We start from the raw sequence: 26,144 nt of genomic DNA, 5'->3' as shown, positions 1-26,144 counted from the left end.
TCTATCTTTAGTGTTTAATATTATAGTCTATTTCTTAACAATTCACACATTGCCATATCCCAGCGGGGGGGCAAGGGGGGCTATGTCTGGAATAATATACATCTTTTTCTTGGACAACTTGCAATTTCTTAAGAGTGAGTTGATAAAGAAGTACCATTTTCCCTTAGTATAAGGGCAAGAAGATAAGAATCTTCCCTTCTTCCTTAAGTAATCAAATTCAACTTCCAAGGGAAAGCAAGCCAACAACTTTAATTTAAACTTTAGTTTATTATTAGTAATATTAGTTTACTTTCAAAGGCTTTTACATATGTGTTTTCTCTTATTCTGCCCATACAAGTATCTGAGTTGTACAAGTAACCACTGTCCCATTTTACAGAAGAGGCAACTAAGAAAGACTAAAGAGAGGTTAAGGGAGATGTACAGGATCTCACAGCTAAAGTTAGTTAATAACTCAAAGCCTTGAACTCCAAATGGAATACTCTTGCCAAACCATATCACACTCTACCTCAGTCTTTGAGGAGTTAGGTACCATCTCTTTTTCTTTTTTTTTTTTCTTTCTTCATTAGGACTTAACTCCAAAGATAGAAAGAAGTTTTGTTTTGTTTTAATCTCTGGTAGCTTAAAAGCAATACTAACATTAACAAGGGCAGTCACCCCTATGTCTTAAAAATTGGAGAGAATGTGTGATATACAGAAAACTCCCCTAGCTCCTTTTAAATGGCTGATCTCTTTAAAACCTAAAGCTCTCTAATGGATACACTGGTGATTGATGGTTGAAATCTGATGCTGTTTGTTTGGTAGTGTTGGTTCTAGTTGAGGGGAAATAAAGCCGGGAGATAAATGCATGCTAAGTTTTTCCATATTTCATTGACATCACAGAATCATCCTTTTGCCACTCATTTTCCAAATGACCATTCACCACACTCATTTTGCCTATATATATTTCTAGTTTTCAAAACTTACAGCAAGTAGAATCTGGCAATGAGGTAAGGAAGATTGGGAATTTCTTTACATATAATACCATTTACATGGAAGATTAAAACAGACTTGTGATGATTGATTTCAAATTAATATTTTTTATCCTTAGCCACCTCCTTCCTAACACTTAAATATCACACCCTGCTCCTGCCCTTTGCACTACTCACTCCCCATATCCAAGCAGCATCAATTTTCAATTCACTAGAAAACTTTTAAGTTCTTCTCCTGTTAAACAGGTATGCTAAAATAAAATTCATTGAGGTTTCCTTACATCCTTTTTTCTTTTAAAAATGATGATGAATTATGAAAATACTAATAATCATAAAGAAAAACAAAATATTTTATAGAAACTCCATTTAGGTTGTCCTTCCTATCCTCTCCCCCTCAAAATAATTTAAAAAAAAGAAGAGACAGGAACAAGGAAGACACATGACACATTGTAAATGTTACTCTGTGGTCAATTCGGGGCATTCTGTTTCACGTTTAAAATGACAGACTTCTGCTTTTAGGTATAAAAATTTTCAAAAATTTACATAGAAGGGGAAAACTCTGTTACTAGTTAATAATAAGAATAAGAATAATGGGGAAAGATTTTGCCAAACAAATTTATCATCTCTTCTTATTTGTACACACAAATGTAAAGAAAGTGCTAAGTCCTGGGAAATGAAGGTTTTCTTGCTTTTGTTACCTCTGTGACAAGTCGGTCACTCACCCAGCCTTCTGATCACAGTTTCTCCAAGCACACTGAACATGCCAAATATCTGCACTCCCCAAAAATGAGATGTTAAAGATCCTTCTCTTTTCAATGGACAGGAACTTCTGTGTTGGGCTAACCTGAAAATCAAGCTCTGAATTTCTGTCTGCTAAGCAAACATCTATAATTGCTAAACATCTTTGTAACATAGTGTAACAGTTATTCCTTATGCAAACTGCAAATCTAAATTACTCCCTTCAATATGAAAACCAAGACACAGAAATTGGAAACATCTGTGAAAGTTAATGACCAAATTGACCAAAGGGGAGGGGGGAGGGGGGGAAAAGAAGAGGGAATTTTAAGAGCTAAACAGTTCCAGGACAGTATTTGCCTTCAGAAAATAATCCTTCTCTTCATCAGTTTCTCCTTAGCAGATACAAGCACCTCCTGACTGGGATCCTAAAATAACACATATATCATTTTAACCTCCTGATGCAAACACATAAAAAGTTTTGTCACAAAATCACATATATGATAAATTATAGTACTGCATTAAATATTAAGCTAAAGGCAAAAAAAAAGAAAAATACCTCCTCTCCCATCGTGAAGTGTGTTCTGCCTTCCTACAGTTTAAAAAGGTCCAAGAAGGGCCCTGGAGTCTTCTCACTTCCTTCCAAGAGCCAAGGGCAAAAAGCCTAAAAGACCAAGCCTAATACTGAGTCACACTTGGGACCAAATGAGCTAGGAGGAAAACAAAGCCAGTGTTTGTTTATTAACTCAGGAAGCCCGGAACTATTCAGAGTTTGAGTTGCTTCAGAGAAGGTCCCCTCCCTTCTCTTACTTCCAGGGAGTTATCAAAGGTCTGCTCTTTGTTTCAGGTGTGAACTCCTGCACAAGTCACCCACCGAGCATTTGTAGAGAGCCCACAAGCCAAAGTTCTTCTGTCCAAAGGCCAAATGGAAAATATTCTATTTTGGCAAATACTATAAGCCAATTAAAAGGGGGAGGGGAGGGAGGCACTGGGCACAGTATGTGAAGGAAATTCTAAAACGTGAATTATATTTATATACGATATTGAAGGACTAAAATTAGCTTTCATTACTCAAAACAATTACTAAATAAAAAGGAATAGAGAAGAACATGGTTTAGTTGTCTGGGGAGAAAGAAGGGAGGACTTGAAAATTCCATCCTCTACCTCTGTTGTTCTTGATGTTTCTTTAAAGGGTGAAAAAAAGCTTAAATAAGTCTTCCATCCTGTTTGCCATTTTGAATATAGGCATTCATTAGGTATCTACTTTGTGCCAGGCACTGTGCTAGGTGCTGTGAATTAAAGTACAAAAAATGAAACAATCCCTACTTCCAAAGAACCCCCCTCATTTGTATTGGGAGGCTAAGTGACACAGTCAATAGAACACCAGGCCTGGACTCAGGAAGTCTTTTTTCTTCCTGAGTTCAAATCTGGCCTCAGACACTTACTAGCTGTGTGATCCTGGTCAAGTCGCTTAATCCTGCTTGCCTCAGTTTCCTCTTCTGTAAAATGAGCTGGAGAAAGAAATGGCAAACCACTCCAGTATCTTTGCCAAGAAAACCCCAAACAGGGTCATAAAGAGTCAGACACTACTGAAAAATAACTGAACAAAAGCGTCCATATTAAATGGATAAATAAAAATAAATTACAAAATAGTTAAATACAGGGTAGTTTGAGATGGAGGGCACTAGCAATTGTATCCTAATATATTTATGTCGAACACTGTTTACATAGAAACAACTTTTTTGATCACCATTTTTACACACTTGGGTCACATCTTCTACGAGATCTGGGTGAGTACAGATTCTCAGATAATATCTAGTTGAAGGATGATCCTTACTCTTTTATTTTTTTATGCAGCCAATTTCAAATTTTCTGTTTTACATATACTTAATGGTTAATTGTTAAGTTTAGGACAACTTCTTTCTGTTGCCTGGCAAATTTTCCGATTCAGCTCCCTACTACCAAAGCTACAGTGTATTCATTTATTAGAAAAATATTGGACTGCCTTCTATGTTCCTAACTTGAATCAAATCCAGACTCCTAAGTCTGACATCCAAGGTCTCTCAAGAATCTGGATCCAGGTGGCAGCTAGATGGCACAGTGGTTAAAGCACTGGCCCTGGATTCAGGAAGACCTGAGTTCAAATCCGGCCTCAGACACTTGACACTTACTAGCTATGTGACCCTGGGCAAGTCACTTAACCCCCATTGCCTGCCAAAAAAAAAAAAAAAGAATCTGGATCCAACCAATCTTTCTAGCTCTGATTCTCAATACACCAAGACAGCCTGGCTTAGTGGGGGGAGGGTGGGGGGGAGACAATGGACTTCTAATCAGGAAGACCTGAATTTTCAAATCTGACCAAACAGTGATCCCACTGCTCACTCCCCCAAGTCTCCCCCGCCTTGAAATACACTGTCCCAGAAGCCTCCCTTGCCTGTTGAAACAGCTAACATCCTTCCAGATTCAGCTCAGATGAAAACTTCTCCATGAAAACTTCCCTGATTTCCATAGTCAGAAACAAGCTCTTTCTTTCCTCTTCCTCCCTTGTTCCCCTACCCCTTCCCTCTCAGCCTCCCTCTTCCCCCACTCCCTCCCCAAACATCTCAGAGCACTTTTGGCTGGAATGCAAGACATCTGAGGGCCCTTCCACAATTCTGAGATTAGGTGCTCAGAATAATAAATGCTTTTAAAATTAAATTAAATTAAATTAAATGGTTTGGAAGATAAGTCTGTTAACGAAGGCCTAAAATAGCACACCTCAAAGTAAACGATTATCCATTCTTTTGGATGGAAACATATGTTACTTAATAAAACTAACTGGGAGCTCAGAAAATCTTGGGGGATTCCTGGAGAGGTCCTGAAAAACACACCAAAGAACTTTCGCTGAATGACAGGTACTTGTCATTTTACTTGCTCCACAAGCAAAGATTATTGCTTTGCAAATCACCCAATGGCAATTCTTAAAGAGCTCATAGAACATGCCTCTAATATCCCACCCAAGATGTCAGGAAATTCTTGGTAGCCAGAGGGCTAGCTGATTTCCCAATATTTTTAGAGAGAACACATGCCTTCTCCCAACCAGGACCACACACCATATTATTATTTAGGTTGAAATAGAAATTTTTTGTGTGGGTGGGGTTTTTTGTTTTGTTTTATTTTTTAATCCAAAGAAATTTAGCTGACCACTAAATTTGTGATATGGAATCAGAGGTTCTGGGTTCGATCCTAGCTGCCACTAGGACTAACACGTGTAACCCTGGGCAAATCACTTAACTGCTGTCTGCCTCAGTTTCCTTATCTGTAAAATGAGGATAATAATAACAAGGAACAAATTATCAACTCAGATAGCATCTGTAAAGCACTTAGCACAGTGCCTTGCATACAACAGGTACTTAATAAATGCTCATTCCCTTTCTCCCTCTCCTATAGGGGAATATTAGCCCAACATACAAAATACATTAAAAAGCTGAACCTCAAGTAAGCATTTTTTATTTCCATTCTTAATTTCTTTCTTCACAGAGATACCATGGGCCAAGATAACACCTAAAAAGAGGTCTGAAAGAGGTAAAATAAAATAAAATAAAATCCTCACAGAAGCCAGACAACTCATCAGCCTGGAAATTTCCTACCCTGTATTTATGGAGAGGCTGTGTATGGTCATAGAAAACCACGGGACTTTCAAACAGCTCCCTGCTTTGTCATCATGTTAACCCTCAACCAAAACAAGGGACAACCCCCATACCCAGGACCCGTTGCCAGGACAACAGCAACTCAGGACAACACTCACTAAGTACCTGTTATGTGTAAGGTACTGTGATGGAGAGAACACTCCCCCCACACAAAGAAGATGCCATTCCCTGCCTTCCAGAGCTTACAAAGACAGGGACCATGATAATGATGATAATGAGGATGCAAGGATGACAGCTAGCATTGACATTGCACTTTAAAGTTTGCAAAGAGCTTTAGAAATATTGTTGCATTTGACCCTCACAACAACCCCTCGAGGTAGGTATTTTTATTATACTCATTTCATAGATAAGTAAACTGAAGCGGGCACACATTAAGCCACTTGTCCAGAGCCACACAGCAATTAAGTGTCTCAGGCCAAATTTGAATTCAGATCTTCCTGACTCCAGATCCAACACTCTAGAATACAAATAATAATAATAAAGAGTAAAAGAGAAGTACAAATGTCTTGGAGAGTTTTGAGAGTTTCTGGAAGAAGGTTGGGCAGATAGGTGGTACAGTGGATAAAATACCAGGCCTAAACTCGTTTTCCTGACTTCAAAACCAGCCTCAGACACATACTAGCTGTGTGACCCTGGGCAAGTCACTTAACCCTGGTTGCCTCAATTTCCTCATCTGTAAAATGAGCTGGAGAAGGAAATGGAAAACCACTCCGGTATCTCTGCCAAGAAAACCCCAAATGGGGTCACACAGAGTTGGACATGAACCAAAAACAATTAAACAACAATGAGGTTTTCACACACTTCCATTTCATCAGGCATATCCTTAAGGTTCACATAAATGATTTTTAATTTCCAGAGGATGAGAGTCACATGCCCCTCTATTTAAAAAAAGGGGGGGGGGAGAACCATTACTTGTAATTATTCCATGGATAGGATATTTTCCTTTCCTACCCAATTTCTCTGACAATATTGACATTTTCACTACTACAGATGAATGTTTTTTTTCCACACAAATATGATAAAACCAGCTAGGTGAGTGTAGTAGAGAATGTTTGTAATCCCTGCTAGGGAGGCCAAAGCTGACTGACAGCTATCTTGAGGTCTGGAATTCTGAGAGGCAGAAGGGCTAACAGCAGTCTGGTGTCCTCTCAAAGTCTTGGGGGAAGGGACGCCTGGAGTGGACACGAGGCTGCCTGAGAGGGACAAGCCAGCTCAGACTGGACACAGAGCAGGTCAAAGCTCCCATGATTATCAAAATGGGCCACCTGCACCTCAAACCTGGGTGAGATAGAGACTTGTTCATTTTTTTAAAAAATTACTGATGAACCTCCTAAATTATGAAAGAATTCAGACCAAGTGACAATAAGAGAAAAAATATCTTATAGACATTAGTGAAAAATACTCATTTTGAAAATATTTATTTTGCAATGAGCCAGAAATTGAGAAATTAAAATAATGAGGGGCAATGAGGATGGGGGTGGGGAACACTGGCAACAGATGAGCTAAAAACTTGGATATTATGAAGAGGCCTTCGAGACATACCCCTGGGTTCCAGTTTCAAATTTGAGGGGCAGCTAGGTGGTGCAGTGGACAAAGCACCGGCCTAGGATTCAGGAGGACCTCAGTTCAAATCTGGCCTCAGACACTTGACATTTATTAGTTGTGTGACCCTGGGCAAGTAACTTAACCCTCTTTGCCCACCAAAACAAACCAAAAAATCCAAAACAAACAAATCTACTGCTAACAAAAGGTACGACAGTGGGCGATTCATTTAACTTCTTTAACTTTCCTAAAATTCCCTTTTTTCAGCTCTGTGATAAAACATTTGGGTAGATGATCCCTAAGTTTCTAGAATTCTAAGACTGTCTGACTATGGATTGGAAGAAAACATGTCTATTGGTTTTAAGGCTGGCAAAGTAGAGAATTCACCAAGCAATAGCAGAAGGAGTGAATGGCTAAAATAATTTCAAGAGGGAGCTGGCAGAGAGGAACCACTTGGGGAAAGAGACTAAGAAAGGATAACAGGAAACGTAAGTATTGAAGGAGACATGTGGGAGTGAGCAAGCAGATCAAGGAATCAGAATGCTGTGAAGACATAGTCCATTTGGAATCAGGGTTGTAGTGGGAACTCAGAGTGCCCCACCCACCAAAAAAAGTCTTGTTTTCATTAAGGTTTGGAAGCTGAAAATGAGAAGGCCTCTCCAACCTGGAGGTAAAATGGGCTGGTACTGAAAAGCAAGATTTACTGTAGTTAAACCATGCCAGCATGGACTCGGTGACTAAGCTGTAATTTATATGACTATAAATAATTTGTGCTCTGAAATTCAGTCATACCATTGTAAAGTCATTTTATGCCCTAAGTGGGCTTTCAAGCATCATGATTTGGATGATTCATTACATAATGCCATTAAATTTAACAAACATTTATTAAAGGCTTACTATGTGCAGTGCAGTACAAAGGAATGGTATTGTACAGGAAGTGGGGAGATAGGATGGAATCACAGAAGCTATCTAAAGAAGAGGATCCCACCTCACACCCCTCTTAATTAATCCCTTGGGTGGCAGTGGTAACCGTCATGGGCTCAACAACAAAAAAATCATGACATTAATTTACATTTGACAAGGTTACTAGACCAGTAGATCAAAGGAATTTTGTGGACCTATAATTTGTGTATTTCAGCAAGGCATGTGACAAAGATGCTCAAAAAATCACTCTGGACAAGAAAGAGAAACATGAATCTGATGATAATATAATTAGGTGGCACAGTGGACAGAGTGTTGGGCCTAGAGTCAGGAAGACCTGAGTTCATATCTGACCTCAGATACTTACTGGCTGTGTAAGCTTGGGTAAGTCACTTAAACTGTTTGACTCAGTTTCTACATCTGTAAAATGAGCTAGCAAAGGAAATGGCAAAGCACTCCAGTATCTTTGCCAAGAAAACCCTAAATGGGATCATGAAGAGTTGGACATGACTGAAAAATGACTAAACAACAACAAAAATTCACTGACCAACCAAACTAAAAAAAAATTGGCTAAATCAGGTCAACTTTTCTTTCTCTTTCTTTCTTTCTTTCTTTCTTTCTTTCTTTCTTTCTTTCTTTCTTTCTTTCTTTCTTTCTTTCTTTCTTCCTTCCTTCCTTCCTTCCTTCCTTCCCTTCCTCCCTCCCTTCCTCCCTTCCTCTCTCTCTCTCTCTCTCTCTCTCTCTCTCTCTCTCTCTCTCTTTCTTTCTTTCTAAATGGGACAATGAAGGTTAAGTGACTTGCCCAGGGTCACTGTCAAGTGTCTGAGGCCGGATTTGAACTCAGGTCCTCCTGAATCCAGGGCCAGTGTTAAATGAAATCAACTTGAAGGGTGTTTCCTAGTGAACTATCCCAGTCGCCTGCACCTAGTGCTCTTCTATTCAGATTTTTTATTAGTTTTAAACATTGCTATAAGTTTGATTCAACAAAAGTTCAATAAAGATGGCAATACTTATCAAAGCTATAGAATACTAAGAGTTTGGGGGAAGCACCTAACATGTTATGGTAGGCCTGGGAAACCAAATGATATCAATGGGCTAGAATAGAAAACTGAGCCAAATGAAGTAAAATTTTATTGGGAAAAATGCAAAGTCCTATACTTTGATTACAAGCATCAACTGCACAAGTACAAGATGAGGGAAGGTGTACACAAAGGAGAATAGTTCAAGTGGAGAAAGATCTGGGGATTGTAGCATATTATAGATTCAATATGATCTAACAGTGTGCTATGATATGGGGGGAAAAGCTCATGCGATCATAGGCTGCATTAATAGTAGTGTCCAATCACCTCTGGAGATCCTACTCAGGGAAGAGCATGGTTTAGAAGGGCCATTTTGGATGTAAAAAAAGAAATGTTCATGTTCATTCAATTAGTCTTCATATGATTTTATTCAATATCCCCTCACCACTTCCATCTAAAATTTATTTAATAGAATTTCAACTAATATCTTGGCATAAAATACTTAGGTAAGCAGTTATAAGGAGCATATTTGCACACTATTAAACAGTTTCCTGTAGCACACACACACACACAATCTAGTTTACATAACTTACATAATAAATCACATTTATTAGTGCTTTAAGGTTTGTAAAACACTTTTCCCACAACAATTCTGGAAGGGAGATAGTCAAAATATTATAATCTCCATTTTACAAACAAGGAAACTGAGGCTCCAAGAGCCTTGCCCTTAATCACACAGCTACTAAGTGTCTGATGTAGGATTGGGAGCTGGGAGCAAGGTCTTCTGAATCTGAGCCCAGTGCTTTATCCACTGATGTCATCCTGCTTCTCAAGTGGCTTTATGCCAACAAATATGGTAAATCACAGAGTGTACTAGCATATACCCAAGAAGCACAGGGATCTGTTTAAGACCACAGTGAAAGGCCCTTTCTTTTCAGGTGGCTTGGCATGGGGCAACATTTAGGTTCCTATCTTTTTACATTATTCCCCTCTCTTCAGAGAGAGCAAAGTGGAAGTAGGCAAGACTTGACATTATTTAAACATCTATCTTCAAACTCATTGAAATTCTGGTTGTAGAAATTTCTCCCAAGATGTGGCTAATGTGGGAATTTGTTTTATTTGTAAAGAGGTTTCTTTTCCTTGACTTCTCAGCAGGAGGGGAGGGGAAGGGAGAGAATTTGGAAGTGGAAAAAAATTAAAGGGGGAAGGAAGGGAGAAAGGAAAGAAGGGGGAAGGAAGGAGGGGAAGAAGAGAGGGAGGAGAAAAGAGAGGGAAGGAAGAGAGGGAATTAGAGAGGGAAGAGAAGGAGGGAAGAAGGAATGGAAGGAAGAAAGAAGAAAGGAAAGAGGGAGGAAGGAGAGAAGGGAGGAAGAAATGGAAGATTCTCCCAAGATACTGATCACTCAGCAAAATGCTTCATCGTCCTTGAGAATATAGATGATTATGTCAACTAGCAAACAAAACAGCATTTGGCCAATTTGCTTTAACTTTGAATCTAGGAGCCCCAGGTCTTTTCTATCACTAAATCTTTAAGGTCTTTTCTATCACTAAAATTCAATGGTTATACTTTAAGGGAGAAGAAAATCCAATCAACCCCTGATGTCCATTGTGTTAGTGCTTGATGTGTTTCCTGCCATTTCATCAAAAACAAACAAATGTTTTCAAATTATTTGAATTATCTAAAGGGCACATTCTTCATTACTAATTACAGAGTTCTGACAATCTGCCCCTCATTTCTCAGAAAGGTTCGGTAAATATTCCATTGTTAAGCTGTGCAATTGGATCAACAGATTTTTCATAGAAATTTTTTGTGGGTTGAATCTTCATTAATGATCCATGACTGCCTTGCAGCTGTGCTTTGAGGGCAGGATCATAGGTTTTAGAGTTAGAAGAGACTTGAATGATACGTCCAAAACCCTCATTCTTGGAGGAAACAAAATCCAAAGTGGTTAAGTTGATTCCTCAAGGTCACAACAGTCAGTAAGCAGGAGAGGTCTGAATCCTTTTAATAAGAATCCATGTGATTAAAAATAACATATTGGGGGGGGGAAGCTAGGTGGCACAGTGGATAGAGCACCGGCCCTGGAGTCAGGAGGACCTGAGTTCAAATCCGGCCTCAGACACTTAATACTTACTAGCTGTGTGACCCTGGGCAAGTCACTTAACCCCCATTGCCCTGCAAAAAACAAAAACAAAAACAAAAACAAAAACAAAAACAAAAAAAACCACGGCTGAGAAAGACACCTAGGTTAGGAGCTCAGGTGACTAGGAGGAGGATGGTACCCTCACCAATAACAAGGAAGTGAGGAATTAAGTGAGGGATTAGGTGGGGAGTGGGGTGGGGGAGGGGGGGAGATAGTGAGTTCTGTTTTGGACGTGTTGAGTTTCAGATGTCTACAAGACATCCAGTTTGAGATGCCCAGTAGGCAGTTGGAGATAGAAGACTGAAGATCAGGAGAAAAGTTAGGGTTGGGTAAGTAGATCTGAGAACCATCTGCATAGAACTGAATCCATGGGAGCCAATGAGATCATCAAACAAAATAGTACAGAGGGAGAAGAGAAGAGGACCCAAGAGATACACAAGTTGGCAGGCGTGACCTGGATGAAGATCCAGGAGAGGTAACTGAGAAACAGTGAGACAAGGAGGAGGAGAAAACCAGGAGAGAGCGACGTCATGAAAACCTAGAGAGAAGAAAGTATCAGAGAAGAGGGAAAACAACAGCATCAAAGGCCATCACTTTCTGCCAGGCTTTTGAAATTTGGCCTCTGTTGGGGACCAATGAGCCATGGAGGGTAACGGAGGCACTGACTATTCCAAATCAGAAACTCCTGGTGCCAGAACTCAGGACAAGAAGCTAAGCAAGCAGGGATAGGATTCTTTCATCCTCCCAAGTACATGCTGACATTAGCACTACCACTATGTCCCCACCAGCCATTCATTCCCAGTAGGTAAAATCGAAGCAGCAAGGGAATGAAACGCCTGAGGAATTTACTTCTAGTCTTAAGCAAGCACTTCTGGGACCCCTGAAATGCTCACCCTTTTCCCCTAACAGTGGGGCTCCATCCATAACATGGAGAAACAAAATCCTAAGGAAGACAAGGGACTTGCCCAAGGTTACAGTGACATTCAGTGGTAGAGGGAAGGTCCTTCTGAATCCATATCCAACATGCTTCTGCCTCCCTCTTCATTTCCCATGCCAACTACAATGAAATGCCTTTGTGAAAACCAGTTATGAATTTATGTATCAAAAAGTTTTTGGTAGGGGCAGCTAGGTGGCACAGTGGCTAGAGCACTGCTCCCTGGAGTCAGGAGGACCTGAGTTCAAATCCAGCCTCTGACACTTGACACTTACTAGCTGTGTGACCCTGGCAAGTCACTTAACCCCAATTGCCTCACCAAAAAAAAAAAAAGCTTTTGGGGGGAGGAGGTTCCATGTGAATTTAGGAAGCAGTTCCCTTGAGATGACTGATCTTTTTAAACTCAGGTGTTTCTAATCTTCTGGACTTCATATTTTCAAACTAGTCCTTCTGCCTAACCCCAGGGACTCAGGAGAGTATGATATCCCTGAAAAGGCAAAGAAATGGTCCCAGGCTAGGGGAGACAAAGGCAAGTCCCCATATTGTCTTCCTTCCCTAGCTTTGCCTCTCACCCCAACCTGTCACCACTCTTGATTACAGGTACTGGTTCAGAGCTGGGATCTTGCTAAGCTCAGGCTTCGTCTGAAGAGCACAGTTCAGTGGCCTCTTTCTCCTGCCTTGTTACGAGGCTTGCCCCACCGTTGCTCCACATCCCCTAGGCCACCACCAGGCTGGACTCTCCTTTTTTCCTTAGACTCTAAGGTTCTAAAGGTCAATAGAACAGGCATGGAACAAATAGAGGAAACAATGCCTGATCTGTTGATCTTTAGAGTTACATAGTGGGTAATTTCCTTGCTATTGGGTAATTCCCTTTCCCTGGGAAACAGAGTCAAGGTTGTCCCCACATACACTGATTATGGCTCTGACTAAGCCTGCCCCCTTTCAAGTTATGCCACACCCATTAGAGCCCATCCCCTCTAAGTTTCTACATCTTATCTTAATAGTCTCATGCACATCACACATTCTGGCCTTCATCTGAGTTAAGCTTCTGCTCCAGTGATTTAACCATATGGTTGATGGAATCCAAAGACATATAAATAGATTTGCATAGACATACTACTGAAGCTTTTCATTTCATGAAAGCTAAACATCATTTTCATTTTATTCTGAAATCTCTCCCTCCCACCTCCCCCTCTCCAAACCAATGAGAAATCAAGAAAAAACACCCAGCACAACAAACTCATACAGTCGAGTGAAACAAAATTCCCATAGTAGACATGTCCGTAACCATAATTTTCAAATTAGCACTGAAGAAAGAGAAGCATAATCACACTGCAGGTATTTTACATTCATAACAAGAAGAATGACAAGGGCTTGCCTCCTTGGGCACATACACAATGCAAGAACAGAACACCTTCTCTCCATCACTTTTGGCTTCTAGCACACATAGTATAGGAATCTGGCCCAAACTCTCACTGGTGGGTTCTGCATTCAAAGAGTTTGACACTAGACATCCATGTCAAGCACCATCATAGATGTTCATTATCATTAAGTGAATTTGTCGTTCTATTGGTACTTCAAGACAAATTAATGAGGATTGGGGCAGCTAGGTGGCACAGTGGATAAAGTACCAGCCCTGGATTCAGGAGTACTTGAGTTCAAATCTGGCCTCAGACACTTAACACTTACTAGCTGTGTGACCCTGGGCAAGTCACTTAACCCCAATTGCCTTACCAGGGGAAAAAAAAAACCTCAAATTAATGAGGATGAAAAAGTCACACCTATTCCACGGGTACAGAAGCTTCTAATGGGACAGTGGTCTTTTCCTAGCACCCCACCCCCAAACTATAACTTAGGTTCATCCAGAAGGGGACGAGTATCCTTCCCATAAAGTCATGAATGAAAATGCAAACAGAATTTTTGATCTCTGTAAAATATAAGTAAACCCTAGCTAATTTTCCCTCCACACTGGGGGCAGAAGAAAGGCGACCACACATTAGATTTTAAACATCACATCTCATAATACATATAAGAGTCAGGACAACAAAAGTTTTGAGTTTTGCAATCTGCTAGGCTTCACCACCATGACTCAGCTGCCTTCACACCCTAGAATTTTCCCCTTCATCTGGGGAAGTCTGAGCCTGGAATATCCCTTAGTCATGCCAGCCCTCCTCCTCCCACTGGTAGCCTCCTTCCGAGGGGCCACCACTCTGGGAACAGGCCCAGGCTAGCCAAGCTTCTTTCTCTCTCCTGCTGTTTCTGACTCTCCTGGACTATGTCATCATCAAGCCCCTGTTCTATTACCTTCCTTCCCCAGCTCACCTCCCACCCTCTTCTTTTCATCTCCTCTTTCTGCGTTGTCTTCCTTCCCTGCATCAGAATGGAAGTTCTTTGAGAGCAAGAACTGTCTTTCTTCTTTGGTTATATTTGCATCCCCAGCATTAAATGCCTGGTGCACAGTAGGTGCTTAATAAATGCATGTTGTCTGTGGCTTGCATAAGAAGACTGTAAGCTGCAGAATAATTCCAGATAAGCATTGAAAGAGGGAATTTCTGGATGTTGGAGTGGATGTGAGAAAGGTGGGACACTAATCCACTGTTGGTGGAGTTGTGAAAAGATCCAACCATTCTTGAGAGTATTTTTTAGAACCACGTCCAAAGGACTATAAAACTGTGCATACCCTTTGATCCAACAATACCACTGCTAGGTTTATATCCCAAAGACATCCCCCAAAAGAGAAAAAGATCTGTTTGTACAAAAATATTTCTAGCAGCTCTTTTTGTGATGGCTAAGAATTGGAAATCAAAGGAATGCCCATCAATTAGGGAATGGCTAAACAAGCTGTGATATATGATGGTGATGGAATATTATTGTGCTATAAGAAATGACAAGTAGGATGATTTCAGAAAGGCCTGGAAAGACTTGTATGAACTTATGCATAGTGAAGTGAGCAGAACCAGGAAAACATTGTGCACAGAGACAGCAATAGTATTTGATGAAAGAAAGATTTGACTATTCTCAACAATACAATGATCCAAGACAATCCCAAAGGACTATCGATGAAACATACTATCCACCTCCAAAGAAAGAACTGATATTGATGGAACACAGACTGAAGCATGCTGTTTTTTACTTTCTTTCATTTTTTCTTTTATTTAAGTTTTCTTATATAAAATGACTGATATGGTAATATTTTACATAATGATACACGTATCACCCATATCTGATTTCTTGTCACCTCAGGGAGGGAGAGGGAGGGATGGAAAGAGGTAAAAATTGGAACCCCAAACTATAAATAAAAATGTTTATTGCTTCAAAGAAAAAAAAGAGAGAGAATTTCCTTACACTAGTTCCACTGCTCTGTAGAATATTTAGACTGATGAAATCACAGACCTTTTAAAGTCTGAAGTATCAAGGAACATAGTGATCAGAAAGGTTTCTGCTATGGGTATCCCAGTCCTCTGGCAGGCTGAACCTTGCTTAGCAACTCCTCCAATTTGTCTCTTTTGCTGAAACCTATAGGAAAAAATTTAGCTTTCCTTGATGTCTTCTTGGCTGGTGGAAAGTTTTAGGGAGTTCCCTACACCAATGATATCAGAATTCTGGACTAAATTTAATTTAATTTTTTTTTTTTTGGTGAGGCAATTGGGGTTGAGTGACTTGCCCAGGGTCACACAGCTAGTAAGTGTTAAGTGTCTGAGGCCAAATTTGAACTCAGGTTCTCCTGAATCCAGGGCCGGTGCTCTATCTACTGCGCCACCTAGCTGCCCCTGGACTAAATTTAAAACAAACAAAACATATTAAAATTTAAACATAAAACATAACAGAATATAAAAATAACAGAAACCCACACTCATGCTAATGATTGGTTTTTGTTGTTTAGACAGGAAGGGGTGAGCTATGTCATTTCCTCAATGTTAATTAGTTTTAATAATACATTTAACATTAAGTAACACATTCATCTTATCTGGACTGTTAGTCCTTGAAGTTAAGACCTGCAAAAACTTGTACAATAAAACACATAAGCAAATCACTGAACAAAATTATCTACGGGCTCAGAAATGTGGATGTGCATTGCCCAAAATCTCGATAGGAAAAGATATTTGCAGCTTTGAGTGATTATCTGGGTTAAATTTTTCATAGCAAGTTATCAAACCAGTATTACAAAGAAGCCAACACTCTATTTCACCCTCCACAGGTGACACATTTATGACTAACATAACAAATGCTGTCAAACTATGATTCATTTTGTTCTTCTACAAAACAAAAACAATGAGTGTAATATTCAAAGGCAATGTCTCCTGCTTCAGACAGAATCTGACATAAAAAATCCCCCAAAACCTTCACAAATGTGGTGAGGAAAAGGCAAAAAAAATTAATGAAAACAATATCAATTAATATCAAGTTTTATGTCATCATCTAGAAGCAGCTAGATGGCACAGTGGATAGAATACCAGGCCTGGAGTCAGGAAGAACTGAGTTCAAATCTGACCTCAGACACTTACTAGTTGTGTGACCCTAAACAGGTCATTTAACTCTGTTTGCCTCAGTTTTCTCATCTGTAAAATGAGCTGGAGCGAGAAATGGCAATATCTTTGCCAAGAAAATCCTAAACAGGGTCATGAAGAATCAGACACAACTGGAATGACTCAACAGCAAAAAAAAAAAAAAAAAAATTTAAATTAAAATGTTGGCTCTAAAAATCTACTCCACTACTCATGGCATAAATAATCAAAGTGAATGAGATATGGGTCATTTCAAAACATCTCTTAGTCTCTAAAACTTTTTGCCAGCCAAGAAGGCATAAAGGAAAATTAAAACTTTCCTATAGGCTTCATGAAGAGAGACAGGTTGGGGGAATTGCTAAGCCAGGTTTAGCCTACAATATTAGGGTAGAAGCAACCTTTCTGTTCAACATGTTCCTTGATACTTTGTACTTTTTAAAAGTCTGTGACTGCATCAGTCTGAATATTCTACAAAAGCAGTGGAATGAGCATTCATCTTATAATCACCAGACCTGAGTTTTAAATAGTGACTGCCTGTGTGACCTTGAGCAAGTCACTTAATCTCTTTCATCAAGTCATCAAGTCAACAAACAGTTATTAAACATCTACAATATGCCAGGCCTTATGCTAAACACTGGAAATACAAAAAAAAAGGTAGAAATCAAAATAAATGGACCTCAGTTTCCTTATCTGTAAAACAGGAGAGTTAGACTAGATAAACTCTAAGGTCTCTTATTTATTAAGGTCTCTTACTCTGGATCAATGATTTGATCGATTTCTCTCTTAGAGTACTTAATAGAGGTATGATTTTGAAAATTTTATTGTGCTTTTAAGATAGAATTCCACAATAGAGGTGAACCACTATAAGAAAGGTGAGAGGCACTATGTTTTAGTAAACTGAATGCTAGGGGGCGGCTAGGTGGCGCAGTGGATAAAGCACCGACCCTGGATTCAGGAGTACCTGAGTTCAAATCCAGCCTCAGACACTTGACACTTACTAGCTGTGTGACCCTGGGCAAGTCACTTAACCCCCATTGCCCCGCAAAAAAAAAAAACCCCAAAAAACCTGAATGCTAGCCTAGATTCCAGAAAGCCAAGGTTCAAGTCCCATCCCTGACACATAAATTGTCCCTCAGTGACTGAAGCAACTCTGTAAAACTACAAGGTATCAAACAGGTGCCAATCCACAATGGTATAGGTCTTTCTTCATCAAGAAATCAGACCTGATATCACAGATCTGATTCTAAAAATAAAGAATTAGGTAGGGTCAAGGGGCAATATTATCATCTTGAACAAAGAAAAATGTGCTCATAGGCTCTAGAGAGAAATTAAAGTAATTAAACATTTTCTGACTGTATTATCAGTTATCTTTAGTCACTTAAAATAAATATATAGCTATAAATGTAGATATGCATCTTTAGGATCCAGTCCCAGGCTGGCTGCAATCTCTTTTTATAAATATTATACAACTGGAGAGCCTGAATTTTACTGTAGCTTGTGTGGAATTTTAGGCACACATAAGCTGAAACAAAAGGAGCTTAGAAACTTGACAGGACAGAGGTGGTAAAAACATCATGCTCAGAGTCTCTTAGTGAAAAGTGACTTCAGAGGCCATGTAGATCAGCCTGACCTGGAATAAGAACCACATCTGCAGCATGCATGCCTGACATGGTCAGCCAGTCTTCTTTAAAGACTTCTTGTGAGGAAGGAGACTCACTACCTCCTAAAGGAACCATCTCCACTTTTAGATAGCTCTTTTTTTTTTTTTTTTTGCAGGGCATTGAGGGTTAAGTGACTTGCCCAGGGTCACACAGCTAGTAAGTGCCAAGTGTCTGAAGCTGGATTTTAACTCATATCCTCCTGACTCCAGAGCCGGTGCTTTATCCACTGTGCCACCTAGCTGCCTTGATAACTCTTATTTTTAAGGAGGTTCTCCCTTATCCCAAAGGACCCCAAATTTTTCTCTGCAGAACTTCTGTTGCTCCAAATGTTGACTTCTGAGGTTAAGAACAGCTTTATCAGATACTCAAAGACAGCTCTCTTACCCCACCCCACCCCACCCCTCCCACATTTTTCTCTTTTTTTAGGTCACACATGTCCAAGTCCTTCTACTGATCCTCAAATGGGCATCCAGAGTCCTTTCCAACCTGGTCCCCCTCCTCAGGACTCTCCAGTTCAGCAATGTACTAAAGTAGGAAGCCTAGAATGGAACCCGTTTGGATCGGTCCCTATTGATAAAGATACTGTATACATAACACCTTTAACATACTACAAAGCATTATTCTCTTAAAGCATCCCTTTAAGCTCATATTAGTTTCTTTTGGTTTTCATACCATGTTGAACCCTTGGTCCATTCAAACCCCCAAATCTTTTACAGATAAATAACCATTTACACAGTTTACTAAAGGAAGCAATATATCAGTCTGAGATACCCTAACCCAAAGATTTTTCATTCTAGTGACTGAACTTAGTCTGAAATTCAGATTTTTCTCTTATTCATCTGAAAAGCTGACATGTAAATCAAATAAATATCTTACCAAAGGGTGTTACTCTAAGATTTTGATTCTAATGCATAATACCATAAAAGGCAATAGCTTGGTATTGTAGATAGAGCAATGGGCCTGGAGTCAGGAAGACCTGAGTTCCAGTCTGATCTCAAATACTTAAGACTAGCTATATGATTTTAGGCAAGTCATAAGCTAGGTTCACCAGCATTTACTCATCTGTGAATTGCAAATAATAGCACCCATCTCCCAGGTTAGTGATGAGTATCAAAACAGATAATGTTTGTAAAGTGCTTTGAAAATTTTAAAGCACTAGTTATAAATGATAACTATTCTTGTAGTACAAATACAAATTCCACTACACAAGTGGAAGATGACAGAACTTTTTTCCCCCATTAACCAACATGGAAAAAGTATTCAGATTAATTCCCACAATAAGACATTTTGCCAGCTATCCTTCCCACCCACCTCCCCTCCTCAAATATAAATTTAAGATCTAAAACTATTTAAGAAGTACTACTCCAGAGGGCATGCTGTGTGTGGACCTATTTTATTCCTATCTGGAAAATATCACAATGTTAGCCAAATAGCAAAAAGTAAAACATTTAGCGGCGTGTCACAGTAAAAGTCACAGATAGCAACACTGAGGAGTTTATTAGCCAAGGTCTGTTGCCATGGCAACCACAGCACTCAAATGCAACTTCACTCATACCCATTTCTTGTCCAGTCTAGAACTATGGATGTCATAAAACAGGCCGGCATCCTTACGCCAAATCACAGACCATATCAATAATGTTTACACATGGGAGACTTTCTTTCCAGCAGATTTTTAGCTAATTGAGCTTATAAATTACTAGGTAAGAGCTAAACAATTCTCTCCTGTAGCCCTCACCCCCCATGTCTCCCCCACAGTGTGAAGTCCACATCACAAAAAAGGGAGATTGTTATGTTCCCAAAGGGAATCAGCTTTAAAACAATTGAGAAAATGATAGCAGATTCTGTTTAACTATTCCCTGATGTGAGAAGTATGGAAAAGAAAAGGATAGGAGGCATGAGCGGGGTTTAACCAGAACACTGTCCTCACTTGGCAAGGCTGCCCCGAGAAAGCTTCCAAAAACCATAAACTGAAAAGAATAAAACAATGTGAGGTGAGATCCAAGCAGTACAGAAACACTGAGGTTCTCCAGGGAAGTCTGGCTTAGAAAAGAGGAAAAGAAGGTAGACAGCACCGTGGGGAGGGTGTGAATCAGCTCCCCAAAGAGCAGGCATTTTAAGCTGTGTTCAGAAATCTCAAACAGGGTCTATCTCTGGCGAGCCCTAAAATACAATCAAATAAGGCTAAAATCTGTATTACTTACCTTTTCCACAGGGATAAAGTCATTTTCTACTTCTATTGACCTTGGTCTTAGCTTGATAGGTTTGTCTTTGAAAATATCCCCAAAGCCAACCCCTCGTATCTTCTTGGGTTGGATGGCTGCTGCCGCTGAGACCATCCCATTGGCACCTTCTGACTTCGTACTACTTGAGTCACCACCATCACTTTCTGAGCCTGTAGTTTCCCTCAGACCTGCCAACAGAAGGGGGAAGGGCAAAGAGAAAATCTTAGAACTTGACAGCTATAAATATGCTAACCAGCTAGGAAGCCAGTGGGGAGGATCATTACAGCATCTTGCTCCATAGAGTGATTTGCACTGGGGGGTTGTGATTTGAGCCTATTGAGTTTGGGGAGCACTAGATTTTGTTTTAATTGAAAGAAGAACTTCTAACCCAAATCCATTTGGTAGGTGGCTGGACCAAACAATATTTCAACTTCTCGATCAGTGCTGACATACTGTACCTTCAATCCGTATGACTCATGTCGACTCAATTATGCAATTAGAGTCCAAAGCAATGTTTCCTAAAGGGAAACTGTAAAGCTAAAAGCTATTTAAACAAATTGGCAATTAAAGAAACTACACAAAATTATGACTGCCAAAGAATCAAATCTGTTTGGATAGCTTCACGAGGAAGAAATGCATACAAACATGTTTCTCTATGAATGGATTAAACCAGATTTGACATTAAGATAGTTTAACTACCTTCTCTAATAAGATCATCATATCTGTCAGATCTGGAGAGTAAGCTCTTTCTCTCCAAAGCCAGATTTACCCTTTGAGGATTATACTATCTTTGCCCCTCATTTATCCACTTCCTCCCCCACCCCCAAAGCTGAATCCTATTTCACAGGATAATGACACTATGATTCACATTTCTCTTATCTTTCACAGGCTGGCTATTCATGTTTAAAGTCATAAAAAACTAAAGGCATCAATGAGGAGACATGAATGTGCATTTCAACAATTGAAACATTTTTGTTTTGAATTTATCACTCCAATGAAAAAGTCCCTTCTCATTACAATTCTCCAGGAAGAAGTCTATTTCTGACTAGCAACTAAAATGTGTTATTTTTAAAAATCCAGATAATCAAATCATATTTGTTACTTTTACTAGAAGAAGGGCACGATTTAAGCCACAAGTTGTTACGTTCTATAATCTTCTTTTAAAACTCTTCAAGCCTAAAGGCATTTAGATAAGGGCTATGTACTCAGCAAGCAGTCAATGAATACCAACTGGATAATAACCTCTTAGGATAAGGTGAAACCCTCAAAATTTAATCCACACTAACGAGAGATTGGCCTCCAAATATACAAGAATGATATACCAAATATTTGACTATATAAAGCAAAATTTGAAAAGATTATTGAGATTTGAAAAGTTGAAGGAAAGATGTTCTGAAGAAGGAAAAAGTTGTTCACTGCAAATGACCAAAATGTATGAGATTAGCACTATAAATAACTGTCAGTTTTAAGAAAACTCCTCCAAGACATTTTTTGGTCAAATGGCTTGTACTAGCTGAACTGAAAGCTGGGGGAAGGGGAATCATTGTGAAAAATCTACTATTTAATTCAATACAATAAACATTTATTAAATATCTACTTTGTGTAAGGAATTTACAGTAAGTCTTTATGCTATAAAAGAACAGCATTTGTGATAGTGGGCATTAAGATGAATAAAGATATGGCAAGTGCATTTATGCACAACAAATATATCTTATGTATTTTATAGCATATACAAATTTGCAAATACAGACAGAATCCCCTAAAATAGGTATCCTTTCGTTTGTTTGTTCATGTATTCTCTTCAGAAATATCCCAATGGGAGATGTAATTTGGGAGTCTAAATATTTTGTCATTTCCTTTTAATGCATTCCCATTCTAAAGCAGGGATTCTTCCTCTGATATTAATGACCCTGGATTCTTTTTTATCTGGGAAGAAAAAACACCAACAAGTGGGGGGCTGGGGGATGGGAAAGGACACCTCCTTAGCAAAATATTGTTGGTGATGGTATTCATTTTTACCAGACAAGATGGAGAACCTGCCTCAAAGGAAGATAAAGGGTTCTCTCATTCCTCATAAAATGGGATCAGAATGAGTCCATACAATTTCCCCCCTGGTTTACTGAACTTCTGTTGCCATGGACTTTCCACTCTTCGGGTTTATCACTACATTCCCATACTTATAATTAAGAGAGATACATAAATTACATCATGAGGACCTATGATTTCATCAAATCGAGTGCATCCTCCATTCCTTTGTGGAGGGTCTTCATGAGTATCAGTAGACAAGAAAACCCACCACTCAATTGGCCAACCTTCCGCTGAACACAATTCTACACAGGTAGGGTGACAAGTTTATTGCCAGAGTCCTACTCAAAGTCTTTCTAGCTGGGTAGGATCTGCCAGGGCTTGCGTCCTGCTGCTGCAGCCTTGAGGAACTCCCTGCCACTGTAAACCATTGGATTAGGGCTGTAGTGGGGAATGCATCTCCTTGCCTATTTTTAAATGCTGTATTTGTTTTAACTGTTCATGCTAATCAGTCAAATATTTCTAACTCCCTTTTGAATGTCAGTCGATGTTAATGATCATGCATATATCTTTTTTTCCCTAGTATTCATTAAAAAGTAATTTTTGATTAAAAATTTAAAAAAAAACCTTATAAGCCATTCTCAGATTTATTAACACTGGTCATAAATTTGTCCAGTTTGGTATAATACAATAACAGTCTTCAATGATGTTATTTCAGAATGGGTTAAAGCTTATTATTTCTATGAATCGTGGCAATTTCCTTGATGTATATAAAATTGCAAGGTAAGACCTCACACTTTTCTTCACACAAAATGAAAAGTTAGACTTGTATCTGCTAAAGCATTATGTATGCCATAAGTTGATTAATGGCAGAGTAAGCCAAATAAGGCACCTTCATGATAAATTTATAATAATTATAATAATAATAAAAGCAGTTAAAGTTTATATAGCATTTACTATATGCCAGGCACTGTGCTAATTATTATCTCATTTGATCCTCATAACAACACTGGGAGGCAGATACTATTATTATTTGCATTTCACAGATGAAGAAAAGGAGGCAAACAGAGTTTAAATGCCTTGGATCACATGGCTAGTCAACAATCTGAAGTCGAATTTGAACTCAGGTCTTCTTGACTTCAGGTACAGCACTTTATTCAGATATACAAATATATTTTTATATATTCATATATGTATAATATATATATATATATTCAGATATATAAAAAAGAAATTCTGAACCACAATATAGGGTTGCCAAAAGACATTCCATAAACTCAATGTCACCATTTAGTGATATATTTGGCAGGGTACCACAGAAGTTTATTAAAACTTCATTTTTAACTCAACTGAAAATATTAAGAAATTAATGTTTCTCAAGTCTAAAGTCCTGTCCAGACACTGAAAGGATGGAAAGTTTATTAGTACTTAAACTGTTCCGGAAATAATGTGCCCCCACTAAAATAATTTCTACTGTCTTTCTTTTAGGCCTTAGTCCTTTTCTTTTAGGGAATTGTGTAAAAGGCCAAGAACAAAAGCTATAACTGGGAAAATAGATTAAGGGTAGTAACTAGATATAGAAAAAGAAATTTCTCACATCTAGTTAAAATCATTACCTGATCCCTGCCCCAGAAGGGGCCATGGTAATAACAATGAGAAGAAAGCTCTCTGATTACTTCAGGAGACCTGTGAGGAGGGTCATTATGGGGAAGGGTCAAAGAGGGATCCAGCATTTTCAGGGGAATGATTCTCTAGGGGGGGATGGTGGAAAGATTAAGAGACTATTATCTCGTTTTATGAAATAAAATCAACTGTGTAACTATGCTTTAGCACTATGGGGTTTTCCTATATTCAAGAATCCTACAGATGTGACTCTGAAAACGTCTTGTGTCAGAGAGACCTATCTGAGGGTACAAGTGGACTCTGCCACTTTGGACATGCAGAACAATACTTGGATTAGAATAATGATAAGTCAACAAAAAGTGCTTTTAGCAGGCATGTGCCAACAACGCAAGTACAGAATCAATATTTATTTCTGCTCCAGTACCTGAGATAGCCCACCAGAGACAGACAGACTCTGGGACGATGGTAGGTGGCCCCTTGGTATATGGGCTTCTATTTCCTTCTCTACAAATGCTGTTCATGCGCACGTTTACATATACCATAAGGGGAAGAGAGCAGATAGAAGAGGAAAGCTGATGGGGAGAAGAACATTACTTCTCTGCACACCAAGGAGATGGAGATATAACTTCAGCCAAAAAAGGAAGAGCAGGGTGTGGGATGCGAAGGCCAGGCAGGCACATTCCACATAAGCATCAGCGTGTAAGGAGAGCGCAGCTAAATCAAAATCACAAGTACCAGGAGCTTATCTTTAAAACTGTCTCTCGACAGTTTCAGTTCACTCACTGTTATAGCGTCTGTAGCTGTCAATCTTTCCCGGTGCCACTCTGTACAGAATTGTCCCTTCAAAGGCAGTCTTTCCTGACAGTGAATGAGAGAAGAGAAGGGAGGAGGAGAAGACAATAGAAGGGAAAGGGAGAGCAAATGATGGTAAAAGAAGGGAGAGGAAGAGGCTTTAACTGAACTTTCCTTCAATGACCAGTACCGTAAGAGCTTTTCACAGAAAAATAAATGGAAACTGTTATACAAAAAAAAGCATGACTATACAGTGAGCCAAAAGTCCCTATGCTAAAAAAGCCTAATGAAATTAGTCTTTGTCTCTGCTAATAATAACAAACACAAATGTGTAGCCACAAGAATAAGAAAGTCATTTTCAATGTTTACCATAACCTAAATACAGTAAAACCTCAGTTAATCAGAATCCAACTAACCAGAACTCTTCATTTTCTTTTGTTGCCCTCTCCTTTTAGCGTGGAAAAAAGACTGATTACAAGAAAAGAAACTCGCATTAAAGATAGAGTTCATAGGTTTTGCTTGGTTGCTTCAGATCTAGATATATATACGGAGAGAGAGATACCAGAGTCTACTCAGTCCCATCTCTTATGCCTGCCATATTAGGTTTTGGTACACAGAAAATTCATACCAATGACCCAAAGATACTGTAAAAATCGGAATCATTGTCTTTAGTACAGTCTATTTAGAAAGGCAGGGAAAAAATACACTAATAAAATTAAAGGTTTCCACCCCAACCCCCAACCCCCACCGAAGGGAGTTTTCTGCTTAATGGTGAGTTAACCAGACCATCCCATTCCTTGAGCATTCTGGGAAATTAAGGTTTTACTGTGTATGAAGTCAATTTCTAACTAACTACAAGGACACCGAATTTAACCTGAATAAGAAGTCAAAGGTTTTGGGACTACAGATAGATGTTATAACTACCATATGACTGTACACATAGCTCAAAACAAAACAAAACAAAACAAAAACCCAAGCATCTATGGATTGCTGAGCACATTCTTTCTGATTTTAGCACACATGCCCTCTATAGGAAGATCCTGTGCTCATAAAATGGTTTGCTGACAAGTACATTTAAGTAATAAGTAATAATTAAAATTATTATTAAATTATCAAAAAATTGTTCCATTATTGTATCTAATGAAAATAACGAGCCAGATAACACGCATCTTTGTTTTTGTTTTGTTGTTGTTGTTGTTGTTGTTGTTGTTGTTGTTTTTGGGCTGGGCAATGAGGATTAAGCGACTTGCCCAGGGTCACACAGCTAGTAAGTGTCAAGTGTCTGAGCCCGGATTTGAACTCAGGTCCTCCTGAATCCAGGGCCGGTGCTTTATCCACTGCGCCACCTAGCTGCCCACCACACA

At 39.2% G+C, this 26,144-nt stretch overlaps 1 protein-coding gene across 7 annotated transcripts in view; it reads right to left on the bottom strand.

Annotated features, from left to right (window-relative positions):
* SH3KBP1 (SH3 domain containing kinase binding protein 1) overlaps window positions 1-26,144 on the bottom strand; it is a 463,133-nt gene that overhangs the window by 196,161 nt on the left and 240,828 nt on the right. For 5 of the 7 annotated variants that reach the window (XM_043996852.1, XM_043996854.1, XM_043996850.1 and 2 more), the window contains 2 exons: window positions 24,772-24,846; window positions 20,320-20,528 (listed from right to left, as the gene is read on the bottom strand). In XM_043996852.1, the coding sequence (XP_043852787.1) occupies window positions 20,320-20,528; window positions 24,772-24,846 (284 nt within the window). The remainder of the gene's footprint in view (window positions 1-20,319; window positions 20,529-24,771; window positions 24,847-26,144) is intronic. The other 2 variants (XM_043996855.1, XM_043996856.1) reach the window with 1 other exon arrangement.

Source organism: Dromiciops gliroides, chromosome 3 (assembly GCF_019393635.1).
Source record: "Dromiciops gliroides isolate mDroGli1 chromosome 3, mDroGli1.pri, whole genome shotgun sequence".
NCBI lineage: Eukaryota > Metazoa > Chordata > Mammalia > Microbiotheria > Microbiotheriidae > Dromiciops > Dromiciops gliroides.
The sequence above is the reverse complement of the archived record's forward strand: the minus strand, read 5'-3'. Positions and strand labels throughout refer to the sequence as shown.